The sequence below is a fragment of the Lynx canadensis genome, chromosome E1, assembly GCF_007474595.2.
Source record: "Lynx canadensis isolate LIC74 chromosome E1, mLynCan4.pri.v2, whole genome shotgun sequence".
Taxonomy (NCBI): Eukaryota; Metazoa; Chordata; class Mammalia; order Carnivora; family Felidae; genus Lynx; species Lynx canadensis.
In genome coordinates, this window is record NC_044316.2 from 41631844 (window position 1) to 41651616 (window position 19773).

The following is a 19773-nucleotide window of genomic DNA, read 5'->3' on the forward strand; positions in this document are numbered from 1 at the left end:
CTGCTGAAGAAACAAATGGCATGGGCACTTGGGTGGCTCAGTTGGTTAAGCATCTGACTCTGGCTCAGGTCATGATCTCACAATTCATGAGTTTGAGCCCCGCCTTGGGTTCTCCGCTCTCAGCAAGGAGCCCGCTTTAGATCCTCTGTCTCCTCTCTCTGCCCCCTTCCCTGCTTTCTCTCTCTCTCAGAAATAAACATTTAAAAAAAAAAAAAAGGAACTGGGGGCACCTGGGTGGCTCAGTTGGTTAAGCGGTGAAGCGTCCAACTTCGGCTCACGTCGTGATCTCATGGTTCATGGGTTCAAGCCTCCCCTCGGGCTCTGTGCTGACAGCTCAGAGCCTGGAGCCTGCTTCCGATTCTGTGTCTCCCTCTCTCTCTGCCCCTCCCCCACTCATGCTCTGTCTCTCTCTGTCTCTCAAAAATAAATAAAAGCATTAAAAAAAGGGGGGGGGGACAAATGACAGGAAGATGTTTTTGTCAAGGGGTCAGAGAAGACCCCCCCCCCGGGAGAAGTGATCTTTTAAGGGGAGCCCTGAATTAACTACACAGTGAGGTGACGAGGAACATGGGGGCAGAGGGAATGGTTATGTGTATAGGCAGAATGGGTACCGGCCCTGGAGGAGAGACCTGAATGGCTGGCATAGCTGGGGTTGGGCAGAGGCAACAGGCAGCAGGGGCAACAGATCTGCCAGGGCCTTGTCAGCCATACTTTGTCTCTCATTCGACAAATGTTTCTTGAGTGTCAAGTTTGTGTGCCAGGGCACTTTAAAAGGTGCTGGGATTACTGTAATGGACAAGCAGATAAGGTGTTAAGTGTCTTTTACTTGGGGAGATAGACAAGAAACAAACAAATAGTAGAAACAAGATGTAGGAGGAGGCCTCACCAGAAAGGGTTGTTAGGGAAGGCCTGTCTGTGAGGTGACATTTAATCTGAAGCCTGAGGGTTAAGAAAACCAGCTATGTGTAGAATTGAGGGATTGGCATCTGGGGCAGAAAGAACCAAGTACAAACGCCCTGTGGTAGGCATGTTTGAAGAACAAAAGAGAACACTTGGCTGGATCATTGTGGGTGAGCGAAGGTGGGAGATGGGAAGCAGGGGCCAGGCCTTGTAGAGTCATGCAAGTTGTTAGTACAGAGGTCATGAGATTTCTTTTTAAAAGATAACTTTTGTAGCTGTGTGCAGAATGGACGGAGGGGGCAGGAGTACAAGCAGGAAGACCAGTTTTAGGAAGTCTTTGCAGAAGTTGGGCAATGGTGGTGGCCTTGAATAGGATGGGGATGACAGCAATGGTGAAAGGGTAGACAGATTTGAGAGAGACACAGGAAGTGGAATGGACAAGGCTAGGTGAGCAAATGAACATGGAAGTGAACGAGAGAGAAGTCAAGGCTGACACCCTAGTTTCTAGATTGAATAACCAGATGGTTGGCGATCATTTTGGGTCTTGAGGTGAGGTGCCTGGCAGATATTCCAGAGGGCACACAGAAATCTACACAGATTTGCAGCTTGGAAGACTGGTCTCTGGAGATACCACCTTTTGGATTGGTTACCTACGGGTGACAATTGGAGGTTCATAGGGTGACATGAACACCTAGGATAGAACGAGGAGGAACCAATGCCTGCAGAATAGACCAAGAAGTCAAGAGATGGACAGGTGTCCACCAGATGGGATGATGAACATGCTGGTCAATTGAGTCACCCCAGGGGAGGTGAGGAAATGGAGACCACAAAGGGCAGTGAGTTTTCTAGCAGTTTGACCAAGAACAGGAGAAAGGTGTGGGGCCAAGGGAGAGCTCTTGGATGAGGCCTAGGTCTCCAGCGTCGGTGGCTCCAGGAATCCAGCCAAGGCCTGTGCAGGGATTCACTTTTTTTTTTTTTAACTTTTGAAGTTTATTTATTTTGAGAGAAAGTGTGAACAGGGGAGGGGCAGAAGACAGGGGGAGAGAATCCCAAGCAGGTTCCGTGCTGTCAGTGTGGAGCCCCACGCGGGGCTTGATCTCACCAACCATGAGATCATGACCTGAGCCAAAACCAAGAGTGGGGTACTTAACCAACTGAGCCACCCAGGCACTCCAGGAAGGCTATCTTCCTTAACTTCAGAGGAATCGTCTAGGTTCAGCCTACTTCCTATCAGAGCCCTGGGTGGAGTTAGGAAAGTCATCTCTAACCCTGGGAGAGGCGGACGGCTCAAGGTGAGTTACCCCAACTCCCAATGATAAACCTTTGCATGGTTAGGGCGAATAGTCATAAAGTGACCCCTTATTAGGGTCAGGGTTCACCCTAGTCATGCAAAGCTGATCATCACCCCCAATTTCCCAAGGCAACGCACTCTGGGGGAAAATATTGTTACCTGTTCCCTCAAATTCTCTGAGTCCTTAGTGGTCTGACAACCCAAGGTGTACAGACAGAATCGGAAGCTCAGTAACAACCCAGAACAATGTGAAGGTAGGTTGCCTGTGGAGCCTTCAGCAAGAGAAAGCTGGTTCTAGAGAGAAGCGCAAACAAGCCAGACTTCAAGTCTTTCCCATTGAACCTGTTGGGTCACCCCTACACCCTGCCCTTGATTCCAGTGACCAGACAGCAGTCAAACCTTTGTTTTTTGCTTTATTGTACAAAAAGAGGGAAAACAAAACTTCTACAGTTGGCCTTAAGCTTAGGCAGACACCTCTAAGACATTCCCTCCCACCTCCCATGGTACAAATTCAAGTTGTGGTTGTTGTTGAAACCTACAAAAACACTCCTTAAATATTAGAAAAAAAGGGGAGAGAGTGGGGGGGTCCTCTGACTCCAACCATCCCATCCCAGTGCCAAAATGCACTCAGAGTGACCTCTTACAGCACCAACACCCCCACCCCCACAGCCCTGTTTGTACTGTAAGAATTTTTCAATTTTTAAAACAGAAAAAAAAAGCGCCCCATTCAAAGTTGTTTTTAAATGAAAACACATTCCACTAAAACACAACAGTGCAGGGGCATTCAAACAGGGAAGTGGGGTTCTTTGCAGGGGCTCCTGGGAAGAAATAGAACCTATGAACCCCTGCGTCAGGGTCAGGACAAAGGAAGGGGAGAGCGGGGAGTGTCCCCCCCTCCCCCCAGTTCCCCCAACCCCAGCACCATGTCCAAGGCAAAGCAGATTGTCTGCCTTCCTTTGGGAGCGGGACCCACCTTTCCCATTCCACCTCCTGGGTAGAATTCCCACTCTTCCCCCATCACTTGACTTTCATTCAGGGGGAGAAGGCAGAAAAGCACAAAGCCCCAATTAAATAGGTCATTGACATGATTATAAGGAGAGAAAAAAAAAGGCGCCAAAATTTAATCAAAAATTAAAAAATTTAAATCCACAGAGACCAGGTGGCTTGGCTTACTAAGGTTCTAGGAATCAGGGTCCCCCAAATTTTGAGATGGCCAGGAAGGGTTAAAGGGACAGCCGCAAAAGCAGCCTTTGCAGACCCCTTCCCCAGCTGGGGGTTTGGAGGGGTGGGGAAGGGAGCAGACCTGAGAAATCATAGGGAATGGGGGTGGGGAGCTGGAAGAGAGAGGGACAGGGAGGAGGGATGTGTGTTAAGAGCTTGAAGCCCAATTTCTGAGCCTCAGGTGGCCAGGCAACCTCTCAGATGAACTGGAAAGGCCTTTCCCACCAAGTAGAAGCTCTCAGGTCCACCCAATCTGTCCCTCTCCCCAGTGCCCTGCTGGAGACCAGCAGCAGCTAAGAGCCCTGTAGCCCTGGCAGAGGGAAGCAGGTACAGGAAGCATCAGAGTGGCTTCAGTAACCCCCCTCCCCAAATTGAATCAGAGATTAGGCAAAGCAGAGGATGTGGAGAAAGGGGCTGACCCAGCCTGTTCCCACCAGGATCAACGTCTCCCTGGGCCTCACCAACCCATTCAACCAGATTCACAGACTGAAGCGGGCTCCCCCTTTTCTCTTCCACACACACACTCACACGTGCCTTTGCACACATCCACAGGTGCACCCATGCTATGTACAGGCGACACACACACACACACACACACACACGCACACACTTTTCCATTCGTGCCAAGACCGTTTTAAAAAAGTCCCAAACCTACCCCCCTAAACCCACCCTCTCCCAGAAATGACAACAGAGACGGCAGCCGAGATCGGTAGGAAACGTCTCGTTGACAGCTCAGAGCTTAAAAAAAAAAATATATACACATATATAAAAAACACTTCTGCCCCCTCCCCCCATGAGTGGGTCCAGGCAGCTCCTTCCTGCAGAGGGCAGGGGAGAGGGCTATGGGGCAGTGCCTGTTTGCTCTTAGGCACCCACCCTCCTCTCCCCACCTGTTCCCTGCCTCCAGTTCCAATGTAGGGGTCCAGTCGGCAAGCCCCTCTGGGAAGGGAGGGGTCTTCCCCAAGCTTCCACCCTCCCATGGGTTGGGCTGCAGGTGTAGAGGGCCTCACCGAACTCTTTGGGACCCCCCACCCCACTCCCAGGTCCATTGTCCATGACGGAGCCGCAAGTGCAGAAGAGGGGTGGGCCGGCCCGGTCCAGTGGTGGCTCAGTCTGATGGTTGCGTTCCCTGGAGGGCCCCCCAGGGCTGATGTCTCTGAGGCAGCAGAGTCCTGGCCTGGGCTCCTCCAGCCCCTCCCCCACCGTATTTTGTTTAAAAAAAAAAAAAAAGAAAAGAAAAAGAAAAAGAAAAAGAAAGTGGGGGAGGCCAGGGGGCAGGGGATAGAACATGGGGGAGAAACAAAGGTGGTTGGTTGGGGAGGGGAGCCCCGGGTGGGGCTGAGCCTCAGTTGGAGTCAGAGTCCGAGGAGTCTCCCGACGAGGAGGAACTGGAGCTGCTGCCCTCAGACTCGTTGTCCTCGTCCTCGTCGTCATCCTCGTCGTCGTCCTCGTCCTCATCATCCTCCTCGTTCTGGGGGGCAAGGGGTGGGCAGTCAGCGGGTGGAGTTCGTGGCAAGGTCCGCCCGACCCTCCCACCATGCCCGGCCGCCTCGCCTCGTCTCCGTCCTCGCTCTCATCCTCGCTGCTGGACTCGGAGGAGTCCCCGCCGTCCTCAGAGGAGTCCCCGTTCTCATCCTCCTCCTCCTCTTCATCCTCGTCCTCGTCGTCCTCATCCTCGTCCTCGTCCTCCTCAGACTCCTGGGAGGGAAGGAGGTGCGTCAGTGGTCTCCGCCCCGGCACTCGGGGCACCGCAGACCCCTTCCTGGCCTTCCCCCGGCCGGGCGGAGCTCCTTACCGACTTGGACTGCAAGGCGGTCCGGCTGGACTTGGGATTTGGGCCTCGCAGCTTGGTCATGCTCTTACGTTTCTGTAGGAAAGGCCAGAGACAGACAAAGGGAGCCGCCGTGAGTTCCACACAACGACTCCCCAAACCCTCCTTTCCCCGGCGCTGCCCTGCTCCCCGACTCACATTGGAGATGTACTCTTTATATGCTGCACGGTCCTGGGGAGACAGACTCTGTGGGAGACAGAGGAGGAGGGAAAGGTTGGAACACGCCCCCCCCCCCCCCCCCCTCTGAACTTCTGCTGACCAAGCGTGTTGACCAAGAGCCAGGCAGTGGGCTAAGCATTAACATGCCATCGTCCCATCTTTACCCCTGTTTCCCTCCCCATACCTTGGGCCTCCGCAGAGAGCCCCCCCCAGGATCTGAGAACACAGCTCCCATACGACTGCTTAAGATGCCCCGAATCCTTTTCTAAGCTACCTTCTCCTAGGGCTGTTGGTTTTCCTGTCCCTCCTGTTGTTTTACCCGAGTGCAGGCTCGAGTTAGGGCCTTCCTCAGCTCAGAGAAGCCTCCCCCCCCCCCCCACAATGGCTAACATAGCCTGGCATCATCATTCCCACCCAACAAGCCTGGAGCCACAGATGAGGCAGTCTGGGGCTCCCCAAACTTCTGCCCACCTAAACCCTGCTAACCTAAACCTATTTCCCAGGGTCCCTGGCGAACCTGCCCGGATGGCTGGGTAGGGACACAGGGGACTCTCCCTTTAAAGATCTGACCACTCAACCAAGGGACAGAAGGGGAGCTCAGAGGCTTGGGGCCAAACCAGAGTCTGGGAGAGGTCCTCTGGTCCTGGATGGAAGTAGGAAAAGACAATCTGATTTGGACTATTCTGCCTACTAGCTGTAGGACCTTGGGTAACCTACCTAACCTCTCTGAGCCCTGGTTTCTCTTCTTTAATAGCAACTGTTGGGACTTCAATAGCAACTACAGGGCTGCTAGGACGCTGACCGCAATCATGAATGCGGACCAACTAGATGAGGCCTCCTTCTTCCCAGGGTCCAAGCCCGCTCACCTTGACCCAGAGGTCCAGGTGTACTTTGTACTGCTTCTGCTGCTCCTCTGCCAACTTTTTGTAGTGCTCCTTCTGGCTCTGGGAGATGCGCTGCCAGCGGCTGCCAATCTCGACCATGCGCTCCTTCAGCGGCAGGTGGTTCAGCTCCCCGTTGGACAGCAGCTCCTGGGAGAACTTCTGGTAACCGTTCCTAGGAGGTGGGGTGGTGCAGGCAGGGTTAGGACCCTGGCCCAGCAGCCCTTCAGCCGTGACCTTCCCCAGCGCCAGGGTGGGTTCCGGACACGGGACTCACATGGGAGGCTTCTTGGGTTCTCCTTGGAACTTCATCTTTTTGGATGAGTTCGCGGCAGCTGGGGGTGCCCGCATCTCGCTCAGCTCTCTCTGCGGGGACGCCCAGAAAGGTCACACTCGCTCCGCCCCCCCTCCCACCCAGAAACATTCCTACCTCCTGCCCCGTGCCATCAGTGCCTGAGCCGGCTCTCCTTTTACGTCCCGGGGGAGGAGGAGAAACCGAGGCAGAGCCAGGGAGCCACTTCCCAACAGCTCACACCTGGGTCAGGCGCCGTTGCTTGAAAGTGCAGTCACAACTGCACCCACGTGACCGGCATCACTGTCCCCACTTTACTGATGTGTGACCGAGGCTCAGAAAAGGAAGTTGGGAGATTTGCTCAGGGTCACACAACCGAGGCTGGGCCTTTTGGGTCCACGGCCCACCCAGGGAGGAAAGCTGCCCACCCAAAAGGATGCTCCCACCAGTGCAGTGGAGGGAGGCGGCCCCAGCTCCACCCCGCCCACTGGGCCGAACAGCAGAACCCTTCCCACCTCGTATCGCTTTTGGTCTTCGGCTGCCTTCTTAATCCACATCAGTTTCTCCTTCTTCTCCATGTTGTTCCAGGTCATCTCCATGGCTTTCAAGGCCTTTACCCGGTCATTCTGGAGACAAACAGGGGTGTCAGCTATGGCAAGGGTCCCCTGGGGCCAGAGGTGGCCTGTGTAGGCAGCCTGCTGAGCAACCCCTTTCCAGCTCCCTGCCACCTTGAAGCGGGCCAGGTAGTCCCCGATGACGCTCTGTTGCCAGATCTCCTCAGCTCTCTTGGGCGACTCAGGCAGCTTGCCCCGTTCCTCGCGGTCCCCGCCTGGCTTCCTCTCCGACTGGGCCTTCAGCGCAGCCTCCCGGGCCTTGTACTTGGCCTGCGGAGGGATGGCAGTGGCGTCAGCCTTCCGGCCGCCCCAAGGGGGCGCGCGTTCCTCAGCCAGCAGTTGAAGTCCCTCCCCCCCCCCCCAACCCCCTCTGCAAGGGCGGGGAGCGCGGAGCAGAGGCAGAGGCGTGGGCTGGTGCAGATGTCTCCAGCCTGGGGCTCAGCCCGCCAACCGGCTCTGCTCCCCAGGGAGCCAGAGCCCTCAGCTGACAGCTTCCCGCCTTCCGGCCTGCGGAGCTCCCAGCCTGGCTCACTCAGCTCACTCGCTCACTCGCTCTGAGCTCAGGCACACGTGTGGCTCACACAGGCCAAGGGTGAGGAAGTGAAGCTAGCCCCTGGGGGAGAAGCGGCCTGGTCTCGGCCCGGCAGCCCCTCTGGCCTAGGGAGCCTGACCTTCTTCTTTTCCGACAAGTCGTTCCACATGCGGGCCAGAAGCCGGGTCAGCTCGCTCTCCGAGAGCTCGGGCCGTTCCTCTTGCAGCTGCCGCCGCTTTTCTTCAGAGAAGATGAACATGGCCGAGACGGGCCGCTTGGGCTTCTCTGAGCCTCCCTACAGGTGAACGAAGAGGGCCGGGTTCCATGGGGTGTTGGTGGGGAGCCCCATCTCCCCCCCTCCGCCCCAGTTCTGCCCCCTGCCCACCTTGCCCCCTTCCTGGGAGGGCTTCTTGGAGGCTGGGCTGGTGGCCTGCTTCTTGTTGATGCTTAACATCTTCTCCTCCCCCAGGACCCGCTGCTGTTCCTCCTCAGGAAGGCTCTGGTCCAGAGACAAGAGGTGGCATGGGGCTGTGCACCTGGCTCCCAGCCTGCTCCCAGGTTGTCCAAAGGGACTTGTTCCATCCCAATGCCTGTCTGCCCAATGCCCCGCCTATAACAATGCTCACCTCTAGAAAACGGAGCAGCTCCACTTCGTAATCTTTCTTTTTCTGGGGAAGGAAGGGGGAGTCAGGGTCAGGCCCTCCAGTTCTCAAGGGACAGTAGTCCTCTGCAAAATGTCCAGAACCCGGACAGGACCTCATTTTCCCCTATAGGTGGTCGACATCGGCCCAGACACCACCGAGTCTGTAGCAGGCGCCCAAGATCCGTTTGGTCAATCCCTGACTGACCCCTAGCTGGGGCCAGATGTCATGCTTCAGGTTTCTGAGGCCAGGCCCAAGGGTCTCCAGAAGTTCCTCAGCATAGCTCACCTGGTCACACTTCTTGTGATAGGCATCCTTCTCCTTCTGGGAGAGCAGCTTCCACTGCTGGCTGCATAACACCATTCGCTCAGTGCTGGGCACGTCCTTCATGTTGGCCATCAGCTCCGCGCAGTACAGCGAGTAGCTGTTCCTATCAGAACCAGCAGGAAAGGAGGAGCATCTCCCTGAGCGACCGGGGCGGCTCAAGGCGACAGGCTTCCTCAACTTCGGACGCTGGCCAGTGTTGCTGGCCCAGCTCCCTAGATGCCCGCTTGCCCACTTGCCCACCCCACCCCAGGGCAGCGCTCACGGAGGTGGCTTGGTGGGTCGCCCATCAAACTTGTCCTTGAGCTGGCGTTCGGCCTTGGTGAGGGTGGACTTGGTGATGCCCTCCTCACTGATGTTCAGCTCGGGGTGCTTCTGGATATAGTCACGCATAATCTCCTGCAGAGTGAGGTGGGGGGACGGAGGGCAACGGGGTGTGGGGTTAGCCGGGGCCGGGGAGGGGGGAGAGCCGCTGGGGAGGGGAGGCAGGGAGCAAAGCTGGGGGGGTGGCCGTGTGTCTGCTATGTCACACGAGACGTGGTGCCCTGCCCTGCCCTAGCCTGAGATCTCATGGAGGGGAGGGGGGCGGGGAAGGTAGGGGCAGAGGTGAGGGGCCCAGAAGGCCCCTCCCTCAATGGAGGGACAGGGAGTGACCGCCTCCCGCAGAGTGCGGAGGTCACAGAGACGGAGGGCAGAGGCTCTTGAAGAGCCGGATGGGGAGGAGCGCAGCGGAAGCCTAACCTCGTACTCCTTCCGCTGCTCCAGGGCCTTATGAATCCATTTCAGCCTCTTTTTGTCCGAGAGCTGAGACCACTGCTTCCCCAGGGAGTCCTTCACCTCCTTCGTAGTGGCCTGCAAACCAAAAGCCGTCAGACACACACAGGCAGCCAGGGGCAGGGAGAGGGGAGGGGGAGGGGGGCACAGAGGCCCCCGCCCCCTCAGGCCACAGGAGGTCACATGAGTGTCCCCCACAGGCCAGGAGGGGAAGGTGGAGAGGCGGGGGTCCCGCCTGGGTGCAAGGGGACAGGCTCACACACGCACGCACGCACACGCTCGCACGCCAGCTGGCCCAGGCCCTGTCCATGCAGCCCACCCCTGGGGAGGGGCCTCCTCTCCTGCTCCCCTGCACCGTGCCCGGCCGACCTGGCGCGGCTCCCCCCTTGCCACCACCGTGCGCCCTCCATCCCCACCCCCTGGCCGGACACTCACATCTGGCCGCACTTTGAGATACACCTTCTTCTCATGGGTGTACCACAGCTGCTGGGGGGTTTTGGGCTTCTCGGGGATGTCCGACTTCTTGGCATTCTGGATTAGGTCAGGGTGATCCTCCCTAGCCAGGGCACGGGGAGCAACAATCAGCGGGTGCGGGGGGAATCCTGCCCGGGAGACCCCGTCTAGCTGCCCCACCCACCAAGGCTCCTAGGCCTATCAATCGGGGCCTCTTGGGACAGCAGCCGTCTGCCTGTCCCTGCCCTTGAGCGTGACCCACTAGGGTCTACACATGACCCATCCATCTTCCATGCCTCACAAATGGCAAACTCGAGGCTCTGGTCAGTGTCACCCTATCCTGCCACACCCAATGCCCTGTGGCCCTCCTCTGGGCTCCACTGCCTTACCTGAACCGGGCCAGGTTTCGCTCGAACTCCTGTTTTTCTCTCTGGAAGTCCTGAATATATTTCATCTGGGGGAGGAGGGGACGGGGTCATCCAGGACCCAAAGCCTGAGCTATAAAAACCACCGAGTCCTCCTTGCTAGCTATTCTGCCTCCCAGTGGTGACGTGGACAGAGGGTGGCATGAGCTCGCAGGAGATGGTGGCCTGCCTTCCAGTGGGCTGGGGAGACTCAACCGTAGCCAGTCACAGTGAGCAGTGACCGGGCTGGGACTCCCCCTGACCCTACCTCCCCACCTTTCCCCAGCACCGCAAAACTCTCCATGATGAGGAGCTGGGGGGGGGGGGTGTAGGCCTCCTCCGGATCATTCCCTCCTCCAATGATCCTCCAATGTCTGTGGCAGCTGATAATGGTTTGCTGCCTCAGGGGTGGCCCACAGGGCCAGGGCCAGGCTGGACCCCGTTTTCGAGGGCTGAGGGGAGATGGTGTTGAAGGAACCTAGAGTGAATTCTTGCAATGTAAATGACATTCTGATAGATCTGTCTCTTGAATTTGGGTTTTCTTACTTCCTTTGCAATCCGTTCTTTCCTTTCCTCATCTGCCTCCTGTCCTGGCTCCCACTCGGTGTCCAGCTCTCCTTTCTCCCCCATTCACAAGAGTCAGCCTTAGAAGGGACCAGGGGCTCATGACAACCGAGCCTAACCCCTGCCTCTCACGGAAGAGGCACGAGGCACGGGAAGGGACAGCTTCACTTTCCCCTGTGGTTCCTGCAGAAGACAGGGAGCAGCGCCCAGCCTACCCTGCCCCAATTCTGGCCCTCCTCACACAACTCAGCAGCCTTCAGAACAGGAAGGCACCGGACGGATCGGGCTTACTCTCTGCACCTCAGGTAAAGACCACGTCCAGAGAAACGAAGTAACTTACCAAAGGTCACATACAGAGCAATTCAGTGGTAGTCAGGAGACCAGGCCCCAGTCTTGCGTCCCCCAGGCCAGCACCCTGTCCACCCTACCATGTAGCTTCTTGTCCTTCCCTGGTCCTTGGACCCTCTGCCTCTCCCTCCCATCCCGTGTGTGTCTGGGCGTCGTGTGGGCAGCCAGCTCTGCAACATCCCCATCAGAGGAGTCAAGGAGAACTCCGCCAGTTCCTACTCCTGCTTGGCCTGGGCAGCCGGTTTCCCCCAGCCAAGCTGGCTCCTTTTTGGGCACAGAACCAAGGGCACGTGAGCCTGCAGCCAGAGTACACAGACCAGAAGAGGGCTGCTCGTGGTGTGCCGGCTGGGTTATGGCTTTGTTTCCTCTTCCGGCAAACGTGCCCTCTTGCCTCTCCCGCTGCCCCTCCCCGACTCCTCTCCCTGGCTCCACCCTGCAAGTCCAGCACCAGCGGTGTCTGTCTCTCTCCCCACCCCAACTCCCTCGGGCCCTGCTACAGGCTCCTCCACTGCTTTGCTGCCAGCTTCTGTGAGGGTCCACCTGACCTCACTGCGCTCGTGTCCACCCCTGCCCTGGGCGACTCGGGTAACCTCCGCCCAAGGTTAAGGATCTCCGATGGCCCGGGATAGCACAAGGCCCCAAAGGACAAGGTATGTCCTTGGGCGAACATGCGTACGGAGGAAGGAAGCCCACCTGATAACGTACGGACGGACACGGCAGTGAGAAGAGCACCGGACCCAAGTCCTGCTCTGCTGTCACTAGTTGTGGGACCCGGGACACGAGTCCCACCTGAGCCTCAGTTCCTTGCCCACAGGATCGGAATAACCCCTCCTCCGGGGGGTTACCTTTCCAAGGATACGGCACACATCAAATGAGACCACACTGGGAAATGTCAGAGGGTGGACCTGCTGTGCCAGCCTCAGAGCGAGGACGCGTGCACAGGGGCAGAGCCGAGTGAGAGAACGCTGTGAATGGTCCGGGGGGCAAAATGTTGGTCTGAGCGCCTGCTTCAGTTTGGATTACACCTTCGACAATGCCCGTGCCTGACGGTGTGTGGGACGGGGAGATCAAGTGTGGCTGCCCAAGACCCTACACTCTGCTACGCTGACCCACCCGTATCCCTGAAGCCGAGTCCCTCTGTCTGAGCCTCCCCCCCGACGGCTGACCTACACCACACCAGCTGCTCCCTGCCTCTCCCTTCCTCCCGCCAAAGCCCCCCTCCCCCCACCTTCTTCTTCTCCGGCAGCTCCTTGTATTTCTTGGACAAAATCTTGGTCAGGTCCAGGTTGCTCATCTCAGGGTGGAGTTTCGCATACTTGGCCCGCTTCTCCATGAAGAAGCGGAAATAAGGGGTCAGGGGCTTCTTTGGGAAGTCCGGGTGTTTCTGGAAGGAGGGTCAAGGACACGGTGAAGGTCAGACAGCATCCGTTCTTTGGACCATTCCTCTCCTACATGCCATGCTCCTCCTCTTGGAAACTCACCTTGAGTTTTTTGCCTTTGTAAGGATTTTTAACGTGTTCCTGAGCATCAAGGATCAATTCTGTCAACGTACGGAACTTCCTCACCTGGAGGAAGAAGGGAAGTGAGTGCAAGAGGACGTTCAGGACAGGGAAACACCACCCCAGAGCCTACCCCCTTTTCCAGCGGGTCTCCTCTATTTTCCACTAGGCTGAATTTATCACGGGAGGAGCAGAGGCCAACAGCCACACAACTCAGACAGCCCCTGACACCCCAGGCAGGCACCCAGGCGCTGGCCCATGCCTACTGCAGAGGACCAGGCAGTCCGTATACACCAAAGGACAGCAACAAGGTGACCACCTGACCTCGACGTGGTTGTCCATGCCAGCACCTCATTCAATCCCCAGAACAGCTCAGGCGACAGAAGCTCCAAGACGGTAAGTATTCAAGGCCACACAGCTAGAAAGTGGCAGAACTGAGAACTCTAGGCCAGTGCTGTCAACCATGCCACCTCCCAAACGCACAAGGGCGACCACATGAGCACCTCGCCTGGTCTCTTTCCTTCCTGTTTACAGACTTCTGTTTCCTCTCCCCCACCAGGAAGGTTGAGGCAGAGTTCGTGTAGCTGTGTCAGGAAGGGGGGGGGGGGAGATCAGTTACCTCATTAGAAATCTCCACCCATTTGAGCTTGCACATATCTCCAGAAAAGTCTTTAAATGCTACTTTTTCCCAGTCCATATGTGACTCGGTGGTTTTGAACTTGGAGCTGTCGTTGGATGGAAGGTTGTTCTTCATGCATTCCAGCAAAGTCAGCATGTCTTCCTGAGACCAGCGGTCTGGGGAGGGGAAAGAAAGGCAGTCATGCCCAGCTCCATCCTTTCCCCTCATCTCTTCCCTAGTCCTTCTTTCCCAGAGAACCCCACATCCCTGGTTGCCTCCTATGGGAAGGCACGGACAAGACACGACCTTGTCATAAGGGAAAACTGTGACCATATGGATTAGAGCTGGGATTCCCGTCCAGAAGGCATCAAGACTACGACCGTTTCTAACACGCTAGGCCGCCACAGGCTACTATTTATTACAGGGGAGAGGAAGAAATGAGCTACAGTGATTTGGGGCTCGGTGGGAAAACAGCTAACTTACTGGGAGAGGGGAGGGAGGCACAACACATTGATACGTGTTGCCAAGTTTAAGTTCTAGGCAGACACCGGAGATGTGCAAAGACAGGATGGAGTGTGGGCAGTAAGGAGAATCCACGCAGACGTTTTTCTCCAGCGTAACTGGAAACTAACCTTAAAGACATGGGTATCCCATCATCCCCCACTCCCTCTTGGCCTCTCAGGGAAGACCAAAGGAAAATTTGGGGCAAGTAAGAAAAATGGAGTGGAAACAGAAGAACCATACAGGGGAGTTGGGAGGCAAGACAGGCAGGTGGGCAAAGGGCCCTGGCTCCAGGGAGAACCGGAACCCCCCGGATCCAGGGAGTTGAGCCCAACTCCCTAGGGAGGCAAAAAAAGGGGTGGGTCTGAACCAGCGATTTCCAGTCACTGAAATACAGCTCCAGAAGGCCTCCCTGGAGGTTGGTGACTCTGGAAGGTGAGATAGGAGAACAGATATCCAAGGCTAGTAGTCAAAAGGGCTCTTCATTTGCATTTGCATCTGGTCAGGGTTTCCGCAGGGTGGGTCACATGGACCCATAATCCTTTCTCCTCTCAGTGTCCCACAGTCATGGCCAGATGCTCATCTTCATCCTACCCCCTGCCCCCCCCCCCCATGGGATCCCTACTGGATGGGGTAGGGTCTAGTTATGGACGGCCTATGGCTTGGAGCCTCAAAGCCACCAAAACATCCTCTCTCTCCACCTGCCTCACCAAAAATCTTGTCCTCTTAATAACAATAAAAACCTGAAAAGCCTTCCCAATCCCTCTTTTCTCCCTCTTCCCCCCACATTCCTCGTCCTACCTCCCATTCCCCGACACCGGGTGTAGAGAGGGCACACTGGGGTCTGCCTGGGAACCCCAGAAAGAAGGCTCGCACAGGCCTCCCTCTCCCTCTCTAAGAGAGGAAACGGAGTGTGAAAAATACAGCTTACTGTCTCAAGGCCAAATAATTTGGGTTTGGTCGAACTTAACTCATAAAACTGAAGACACCGACCTCATCTCAGTTCAGAGAATGCAGACGGCAACCCTTTTGAAGGAGAGCGGACCCTGCAGACAGCCATGTGAAAAAGAGAGCTTAAGTTAAAGAGCTCCTACCTTGGCCTTTGGGGGCGGCCATTTCCAGGTCTGTGGGGCAGTCAGCTTCTCCGTTCATTCTTTAGCCGTCCAGCCACCTCCTCCAGCCACCTCCTCGGGTCGTGCTGGCCGGGCAACCCGCGGTCAAAACCACCTCACCCTTTAGGAGAGATACCAGTCCCCACTCAGGCGGGATGCGAGGTGAGGGACTTTCTATTCCTCCCTCCCCCAAAGGGGAGGGGGGCACAAGTCCACACTTTCACGGAGACTGCCAAGACCCTAGTAGACCCAATGGGTCGGTGGGTGTGGGAGCGCCCCCCCTCCCCCCCGCCCCAGCCCCTGCAGCCCGGCTCCACCGCGTGCGCCCTCCCCTGCCCACGCGAGAGACTGCTCCCAGCTCCCGCGTGCAGCTAGCGCCCGCCCTCCACCCTCCTTCCCCCACCCGGGCAAAAAAAAAAAAAAAAAAAAAAAAATCTCCTCCTCCTCCTCCGTGCGCCCGCCCCGGGGAGGCCCCAGGCTGGAGGGCGGGGGAGGAGGAAGGGCGGGTAAAGGGCGCGCGCGACCGCGAAAGCGGGCACGCGCCGCAGTCTCCTCCTCCCGCCTCCCCCCGGCCGGTTCCCCCCGCCTCCGCAACCCGGCGGGGACCCGGACGCAGCGCAGCCGCCGCCGGCCCCGGAGCGCAGCGGCCGCACCGCCCCCGGGGACCGGATCCGGATTCCCGCCGCCCCCCCTCTCGGGCTCCCGACGCCGTCCCCGCCCGCCTGGGCGGGCGAGCAGCCGGAGAGAAGCGGCCTAGCCTGCCCCCCGCCCCCGAGCCACCCACCCCGGCCAGAGGCGCCGCCACCGCCCAGCCACCCCGACGCGCACGGAGGAGCCCGGCGCAGAGGCGCGACCACGGCGGGAACCGCCGCCTCCTCCCCCGAGCTTGCGGCCCAGCCCCGCCGGCGCCCCCGCCCCGGCCTCCGGGGAGCCGAGCCAAGGAGAGGGCGGGAGGACGGCGGCCGGGAGGCGGGGGCGCAGCGCTCACCGGCCCCGCCGCCCCCTCCGGCGGCCGGCGAGAACTGCGCCTGCCGGCTCGGAGAAGCGCGGGCTCCTCTGCCCGTGGCCCGGGCCCGGGCCTCGCTTCCTGCCCTCCCCTCCCCCGGCTCTCGGCGTCCTCTCCAGTGCCCTGATCCTCTTTCGTCCAGTCCCCTGCCTGGAGGGCGCCCCGGGTCCCCCTCGGCGTCTCCGGCACCCGCGGCTCGCTCCCCGCCGCCCGGCCCCGACCCCGGCGCGCGTCCTCAGCCGCCTCGGTTACCCGGCGCAGCGCGGCCTCCGGGCTTCCCGCTCCGGCGTCTCCCTCCCCGGCTCTGAGCGGCGGCGCCCTCCCCCGCTCGGCCGGGCACAGCCGCAGCTCCCTCCCGCGGCGGCAGCGGCTCCTCCTCCGGGCGCGGCGGCGGCGGCGCTGGGGCGGCGGCTGCTGCTGTGGCGGCGGCGGCGGCTGTGGCTGCTGCTGCCTGCTGCTCCTCGCGGCGAAAAGCACAAAGCACAGCGCCCTCCGCCTGCAGGCAGCCCGCCCGCCGCCCGCCCGCCGGCCCCGGCCTCAGCTCGCACACCCCCCGCCGCCGCCGCAGCCTCCGCCGCCGGAGCGGGGAGGAGGAGGGAGAAGGGAGGAGGAGGAGCGGGAGGGGGGGCGGGAGAAGCGGGGCAGCGAGCGCGTCCTTCCCCGTAGAGCGCACACCGACCCCCGGGGAGCGAGCGCCAGCCCGCCCGCCTCGCCGGCTCCGCTCCCTCCCACAGCCTGCCCGGGCGGGCTCCGCGGGGGGCAGCTGGGAGGAGGGGCGGGAGCTGGGGGGACCCGGGCGGCCGAGGCGGAGGGAAGGAAGGAGGGGAGGGGGGTGGTGGTGGTGGTGCTGGTGCTGGTGGTGGTGGTGGTGGCGGCGGCGGCGGTGGCTGCTGCTGCTGCTGCTGCCGCCGGGGAGGGGGGGGGGCCGGGGCAGGGAGACACGCAGCCGCCCGGATGGCGGCGGGGCTCGGAGCCGAGGCGGGCGGGCGCCGAGAGCGACCTCGCCAGACCCGCGGGGGAACTAGCAGACTCGGCCGGCGCGGGAGGGAGGGCGCGAGGCGCGGCCGCGAGAGGGTGCCCGGAGGGGCCCCCCGGCGGCTGGGAAGGCTGAAGGGGTGCCTGCAGCCCTGCTTCGGAGCTCTCCCCCAAGTCCTCCCAGCTCAGATTCGGGCTTCCACGGCCGTCCTCACCAGCTCCCCTCTCCCGCCTCCTGGAGCGGGCGCTCCGCGCCCACCCTCATCCCCGGAGCGTGGCCACCGGCTTGGGGCGCACGCACGCCCATCGCGGCGCCAGTCTTCGGTGCCTGCCTCGCGGTCCCCTTGCTGCCGAACAGCACACACACACACACACACACACGAAACTTACATAAAAAAAATTTGTTTTACCCCGACAAAATGCCCTCCCTGCGAATTAAAAAAAATAATAAAAAATTCCCTTTGCTCCTTACACCCCGGAAAAGGTGAGGAGGCGATGGGCTCCGGCGGAGGAGCCGCTCTGGGAGCCGGTTCAATCCAGCCCGGCATGGCTCCCCAGGCCTGCCCGGGCGCATGGAGATCGGCGCCGCCGCCACTCGCAGCAACCCCTCTCCCCCGAAATCCGCGGAGCCCGGGCTCACTTACCGAGCGTGTGAATGGGAGCGCGGGCCAGGGGCACCTAGGGGTGCGGCGGGCCGAAGAGCTCCGCCGCAGCTCCGCCGCAGCCGACGCCGGGGCAGCGAGTCGCCAGACAAAGCCCGAGATGGCGAAGCGGAGCGACGGCTAATGGCGAGCCCCACGCGCCGCGCTCCGCCCGCCCCGCTCCGCCCGCCCGCCCGCCCGCCTCGGCGCAGCGCAGCGCCGCTCCGAGCGCTCGCCCGTCAGAGCCGCCTCGGCGCCGCCGCCTCCCGGGCCACACCGGCCTCGCCTGGCCCCTCCGCCTCCTCCGGGCCACTCCGCCTTACCCCTTCCCTCCCACCGCGATGGGGGCTGCAGGAAAATAAAAAAAGAAAAAGAAAAATGCTTTTCTTTCTTTTTTTTTTGGAGGGGGGGAAGGGTTGGCGTGTTGAGACTTTTGGGGTTTTTTTGCCCCCAGCTCGCACTCACCTGCGGAGCCGCCGGGAGGGCTGGGGGTGGGGGCGCGCGGGGCTGGAGCCGGCGAGCGCGGGTTGAAAGCTAGCCAAGCTCTGCAGCGCCCGACCCGGGCGTATACGCCGCCGCCAGTCCCCGCAGAGAAATCGTCCTCCTACCCCCGCCTCCATCGCTCTGCGTTTCTCTTCCAATCAGCCGGTCGCTTGGCGGCTCCTCCATTCTCCGGCCAAGCCCGCTGCCTAGAGCGAGCTCCACTCCTCCATCTGCTAGCCCGGCTCTTCGCTCCCCTGCCGGGGCCGGCGAAGCGACGTGGGGCCGGAGGGGGATTTGCGAGGGAACCTGCCTGCTTCCCGCTCCCATTGCTCCCTCCCCACTGCCTCCTGCCTCCTGCTTCTCTCCTGCGTCTTTCCAACTCTCCCCTGTCGCCACTGGTGTGTGTCTGAGTGTGTGCGCGGGTTTTTTTTTTTTTTTTTTTTTTATTGCTCTTTGCTTTTGCAACCCTGAAGCCAAAGCGAGGGGGTGGGGGATAAAGGAGGGGGGGCGTTACAAAAAAAAAGAAAAAGAAAAGGCAAGAAAGAAGCTCTTAGATTTGCAACACATTGAAAAATCGGGGGAGCACCCTGCCTCGCTGGATCTCGGCTTCCCGCGAGGGCCTTCCGGGTTTTAGAGCGAGCCTCTGGTTGTTCTCAAAGCCCCTCACCTCCGCCGGGTTTAGGATCCGAGGAGTCCGAGCAAAAAGTTCTCCCCCTGGGCCGTAGCAAAGGGTGTCAGGGTGGGAGTTGGGATTTCTCTAGAAGCAGCAGCCATCCCCCCAACCCTGGTGTCGGTAGTTGGGCCGAGGTTAGGGTGGAGAGCATAATCCCGTTGGGTCTGAGCGAAGGGGCTTCCGGGGCGAAGTGGGAGCCGGGAGACCGCGCTTCGCGCATCTCCCCCTCGGTCTCTGCCTCCGGTCCCCTGCCAGCTCCCCCTTTAATTTTTTTTTTTTTTCCCTCTCCTTTAATCTAATTTCTTCCAACTCCACCTTTGTTGTTACCGGCGTCACGCCCGGACCAGCCAATCCCCGCCATGCAATCAGCTTGTCAAAAAGACTCGGCCAGCCCTGGGAAAGCAGGCCGCGGGCGCTGCTCCCCCCTTCTCCCTCCAGCGGCGGCGGGGAGCCGCGAGGGGAGCCTGGCACCCGGGCCTCGTCGCCTGAGCCGCCCCGGGGCAGCCTTCGCGTAGGCCTCCGGCACTCCACCATCCTGCGGAGCGGGTGTCGAAAGGCCTGGGCGGGGACCACCAGCCACCCTCCCGCTGCCGTAGGTTGCGGTCGCCCGTCCCGGCCTCCCCTCCTCAGAGGAAGGGTTGTCGGGACGCTGGGAGCCAGAAGACTGAAGAACGCCTGCTTCCAACAGACGAGCCTGCGGTCTGGGCCGTCGCTCCCCGGGCAGCGCCATGCCTCCAGGCTCCCGGGGCCCGCGGGCTGCCAGTCTCCCACCCCGACACTGCTAACTGCCCACATCTCGTCCGACTGGGTCACCGGCCCCTTGGACTCTCCCCTGGCACACAGCCTTTTCTATCCTCACTCAGCGGCCTCACTGCTGCTGTAATTCCTCATGTCTCCTGGGAGCAATGAGATTCCTTTCCCAGGACTTCCACAGCCCACATCTGCCACGTTTTACAGGCAGGGAGGAAAACCCTGTCAAAGATCTGGTGTGACCGGATTTTTTAGTCGGCAGGGCACGTAGGAGAGGCCGATTTA

General features: G+C 59.8%; 1 protein-coding gene across 6 annotated transcripts; it reads right to left on the bottom strand.

The window, feature by feature from the left end:
- Positions 1-2587: 2587 nt before the first annotated feature.
- UBTF (upstream binding transcription factor) lies at positions 2588-18528 on the bottom strand. 6 transcript variants are annotated; one of them, XM_030295109.1, is made up of 21 exons: positions 18048-18528; positions 14943-15081; positions 13348-13523; positions 12711-12794; positions 12458-12613; positions 10303-10367; positions 9896-10016; positions 9428-9538; positions 8952-9085; positions 8651-8792; positions 8348-8389; positions 8107-8220; positions 7861-8016; positions 7304-7459; positions 7091-7201; positions 6561-6649; positions 6269-6458; positions 5382-5429; positions 5208-5279; positions 4967-5110; positions 2588-4883 (listed from the first exon to the last, which is right to left on the bottom strand). In XM_030295109.1, exons 2-21 carry the CDS (start codon positions 14998-15000, stop codon positions 4758-4760), a joined length of 2295 nt encoding a protein of 764 aa, XP_030150969.1. In that variant the 5' UTR covers positions 15001-15081; positions 18048-18528; the 3' UTR covers positions 2588-4757. The 6 variants fall into 6 exon arrangements, with proteins under 6 accessions (XP_030150969.1, XP_030150968.1, XP_030150967.1 ...); XM_030295108.1 differs by lacking the exon at positions 18048-18528 and adding an exon at positions 17586-17797; XM_030295107.1 differs by lacking the exon at positions 18048-18528 and adding an exon at positions 16219-16300.
- Positions 18529-19773: the final 1245 nt, after the last annotated feature.